General features: G+C 61.9%; 3 protein-coding genes across 3 annotated transcripts in view; 1 reads left to right on the top strand and 2 right to left on the bottom strand.

Moving 5' to 3' along the window:
• Positions 1 to 39, bottom strand: part of RAB24 (RAB24, member RAS oncogene family) — a 4,749-nt gene extending 4,710 nt beyond the window's left edge. The window contains exon 1 of the mRNA XM_026063563.1: positions 21 to 39. Coding sequence (XP_025919348.1) covers positions 21 to 39 — 19 coding nt within the window. The remainder of the gene's footprint in view (positions 1 to 20) is intronic.
• On the top strand, positions 7 to 1,584 carry PRELID1 (PRELI domain containing 1). Its single transcript, XM_026063224.1, has 4 exons — positions 7 to 241; positions 325 to 438; positions 721 to 799; positions 1,292 to 1,584. The coding sequence occupies exons 1-4, from the start codon at positions 107 to 109 to the stop codon at positions 1,426 to 1,428; spliced, it is 465 nt and encodes a 154-aa protein (XP_025919009.1). The 5' UTR covers positions 7 to 106; the 3' UTR covers positions 1,429 to 1,584.
• A 141-nt stretch (positions 1,585 to 1,725) lies between these two features.
• The window catches only part of MXD3 (MAX dimerization protein 3), a 2,822-nt gene continuing 1,342 nt past the window's right edge, over positions 1,726 to 3,205 (bottom strand). Inside the window, exons 2-6 of the mRNA XM_026063562.1 lie at positions 3,026 to 3,199; positions 2,916 to 2,945; positions 2,694 to 2,808; positions 2,442 to 2,613; positions 1,726 to 2,348 (exon numbers count right to left, since the gene is read on the bottom strand). Coding sequence (XP_025919347.1) covers positions 2,239 to 2,348; positions 2,442 to 2,613; positions 2,694 to 2,808; positions 2,916 to 2,945; positions 3,026 to 3,199 — 601 coding nt within the window. The 3' untranslated portion in view covers positions 1,726 to 2,238. The remainder of the gene's footprint in view (positions 2,349 to 2,441; positions 2,614 to 2,693; positions 2,809 to 2,915; positions 2,946 to 3,025; positions 3,200 to 3,205) is intronic.

The following is a 3,205-nucleotide window of genomic DNA, read 5'->3' as shown; positions in this document are numbered from 1 at the left end:
CCGTCCCCGTTTTAGCAAACATGTCCTGACCGAAGACATCGTGCACCGGGAAGTGACGCCGGACCAGAAACTGCTCTCCCGGCGGCTCCTGACCAAGACCAACAGGATGCCCCGCTGGGCAGAGCGCTTCTTCCCCGCCAACGTGGCCCACTCCGTCTACATCTTGGAGGACTCTATCGTGGACCCCAAGAACCGAACCATGACCACGTTCACCTGGAACATCAATCACGCACGTCTCATGGTGGGTGCTCGCAGGCAGGGGGGGGAGCACGCAGGCGGGCGGGCCCCGGGCTGCACTCACGGGCAGGGCTGTGCTTTGTGCAGGTGGTGGAGGAGCGGTGCGTTTACCAGGTGAACCCGGAGAACAGCAACTGGACCGAGGTCAAGCGAGAAGCCTGGGTTTCCTCCAGCCTGTTTGGTGTCTCACGGGCTGTCCAGGTGAGTGGTGCTGACAGCCCATTGCTTAAGCAGTGGGGTGTTCCTCCGCTACTGTACCCCTGCCCTATGCCATTTCTCTCCTCTTCCCCCTTGCTCCCCAGTCCTCAAGAGTTTGTGGAGCCCAGAACCATTACTGCAGTGGCTTCTCTGCTGGAGGGGCAGCATAGCACCTGTGAGCCACCAGATATTTGGGACTGATTGAGCTGGGCCACAGCCCCAGAGACAGCACCTCTGTATGAATCATGGTCTGGGCTTGCATCTTCACAGACTCTTCTGTTGCAGGAGTTTGGTCTGGCCAGGTTCAAAAGCAACGTGACCAAGAGCACTAAGGGATTTGAATACGTGCTAGCAAGAATGCAGGGTGAGTACCTGAGGGTGAGCCCTGGCTGTCCAGGTCAGGTCTTCTGGGGTAACAGGCCACACCGGTACACCCCTGTGCAGGGGCAGGTTGTGGCTTGAACTAAACTGACTGAGACATCCTAGTCCCTTGCCTTTGCCCCCATGTCTTGGCACAGCCTGCTCTTCCTGAGCAGAACAGCCAGGTAGCATTTAGAGTCCCAGTTTCTTCAGAGGGCTGTTGTGAAGCTTGGCGGTGGTGGAGTGTGGGAAGGAAGAAGGAAGTAATACAGCAGTCACGTGTCTGCAGTTCTCCGTTGTGACGTGTCCTGACGCACGGAGCTGGGTGTCAGGAACAGGGTTTACCTTCCCCCACTACACGGGGAAACATCCTCTGTCCCAAGAGGCAACAAAGCTCAGGCTTGTCTAGCTTGCATCAGCCGGTCACTCCAGCAGCTCTCCAGTGCCAGGGCAGGGCGGGGACTGCTGGGTTAAGTTAACAGCTTGCATATTATAGGAGAAGCTCCATCCAAAACACTGGTGGAGACAGCCAAGGAAGCAACTGAGAAAGCCAAGGAGACAGCTCTAGCCGCTACGGAAAAAGCCAAGGACTTGGCCAGTAAGGCAGCCACCAAGAAGAAGCAGTACGTGTGAGCAGCTTGGCACAGGCAAGAATCAAGCCTGCACCGGAACAGATAGGAGCCTCTTAGATTTTATATTTTTAAACAAACTGTACAAGTCTGACAATCAGCTGCTGTTAGATCCTTTCTAAGATGTAATTATCATTAAAGAATCTACTTCCACCTCTGACTTTGCCTAGGGCTGGCCTATCTGGAACAGAGCCCTGTGATACCCTCTGCTTTGGGGGATGCAAGCGCTGAGTCCAGCACAGCTGCCACRGTAACAGGGCGCTGGGCACACAGGCAAGACGCAGACACAGATTTAGCCAAGTGCGTTTACTAGAATAGTGTCGGGTATATACAAGGTTGCAGGGGCAAGGCAGTTCCGGGAGCGTGAAGGCAAGTTGCTTAATGCACTCTTTACTCTTGCCTGGCTCTCGGGGGGGCGGCAGGGCTGTCCAGCACCCACTGCCGACAGACCTGGGCCCCGGCCTGCCTGGGAGCAGATGGGGCAAAGGCAGGGTGTCCCAGTTACAGCCAGGCTGTCTTCCAGTGCCTGTTCCGCCCCCCCTTTGAAGTGTGTTGCTGTGTGCAGCGGGATCCTGGCCCCGAGCGCCCAGCACTGCGGCCAGTTCAGCTCAGAGGCCCAGCTGCGGGAGGCAGAGCCAGGCGCCCGTCCCCATCCTCAGCCCCTTCTCCAGGCAGCCACGGCGAGGCTGCGTTTCCGGCAGAGGCAGGCTGCGCGGTGGGTGGGGAGGCGRGAGGTGGAGCAGGCGAAGGCGGTTCCAGAGCGCTTCTGCAACAACCCCGGGGAACCGCGGGGCTGAGCTAGTGCCAGGCGCTGTCAGGACCAGGGCCCGCGGGGGCTGGAGTAGCTGTGGTCCCTCCCGGTGCTGAAGCTGGCCAGTAGGTCTCCGCCAAACACGACTCCATCCACATCGATCTCAACCTCCTCTGAGCACAGGGAATGGCTGGGTCAGGGCCTGGAGGCCACCCCTCCCTCCCTGCCCAGCCCGGGGCAGCCCGGCACACCATCCCCTCACTGACCTCCATCGGAGCCAGAGTGCTCCGAGAGCTGGGACGAGTCCAGGCTGTCTGCCCTCGTCCGCTCGCTGCTGGGGGGCGAGAGCAGTTGCTCCAGCCTCTGTTGCAGACTCTGTTGTTCACAGCGCAGCCGGTCCTTCACCCTCCGAGCTCTCAGTTCCTGCTCCTCCAGCCTCTGCAGGGAACCGGAGGGCTGTGAGCAGGGCTGCCCCGTCCAGCGGGCCAGGGCCACCCCATCCAGCGGGCCATGCTCACCTGGATGTGGAGGCGTGCACGGTGCAGGAGGCTCAGTGTGGTGGAGCGGGCACACTCCGTGCCTGCCGGCACCTGCTGCTTCAGCTGCTCCAGGCAGTGCCGGAGCTGGGCTCTCCTGCAGTGGGGAGAGGGCTGTGGTCACGTCGAGGGGCACAGCCCGCCACCCCCTCCCTGCTTCTCTCCCTCCCTCCCGCAGCCGGCCCGGCCACCGGCGGGTGGTACCTGTGCTTCTCCAGCGCGTTGTGCACCGACCTGCAAGAGAGCACCGACAGTGAGGCCGGGCACGGCCGGTCACCTCCCGCCGCCGCCGCCGCTGCTGCCCCACCGCTCACCTGAAGCTGCCCACGGCCTTGCGGGGCCGCGGCGGGCGCCGCACGGGGCACAGCGAGGCGTAGCCGTGCTCGGCCTCGGCCAGGCACGACGGGGGGCGGGCGACACCGGCAGCGGCCGCCCCGCGCTCCCGTCGCTCCAGGAACTCAGCCGCCTGCAGGAGCACCTGGATGCTGCTGGGG

This window comes from Apteryx rowi, unplaced genomic scaffold, assembly GCF_003343035.1.
Source record: "Apteryx rowi isolate R43461 unplaced genomic scaffold, aptRow1 scaffold_2, whole genome shotgun sequence".
Lineage (NCBI taxonomy): Eukaryota > Metazoa > Chordata > Aves > Apterygiformes > Apterygidae > Apteryx > Apteryx rowi.
This window is presented reverse-complemented; position numbering and strand designations above follow the sequence as displayed.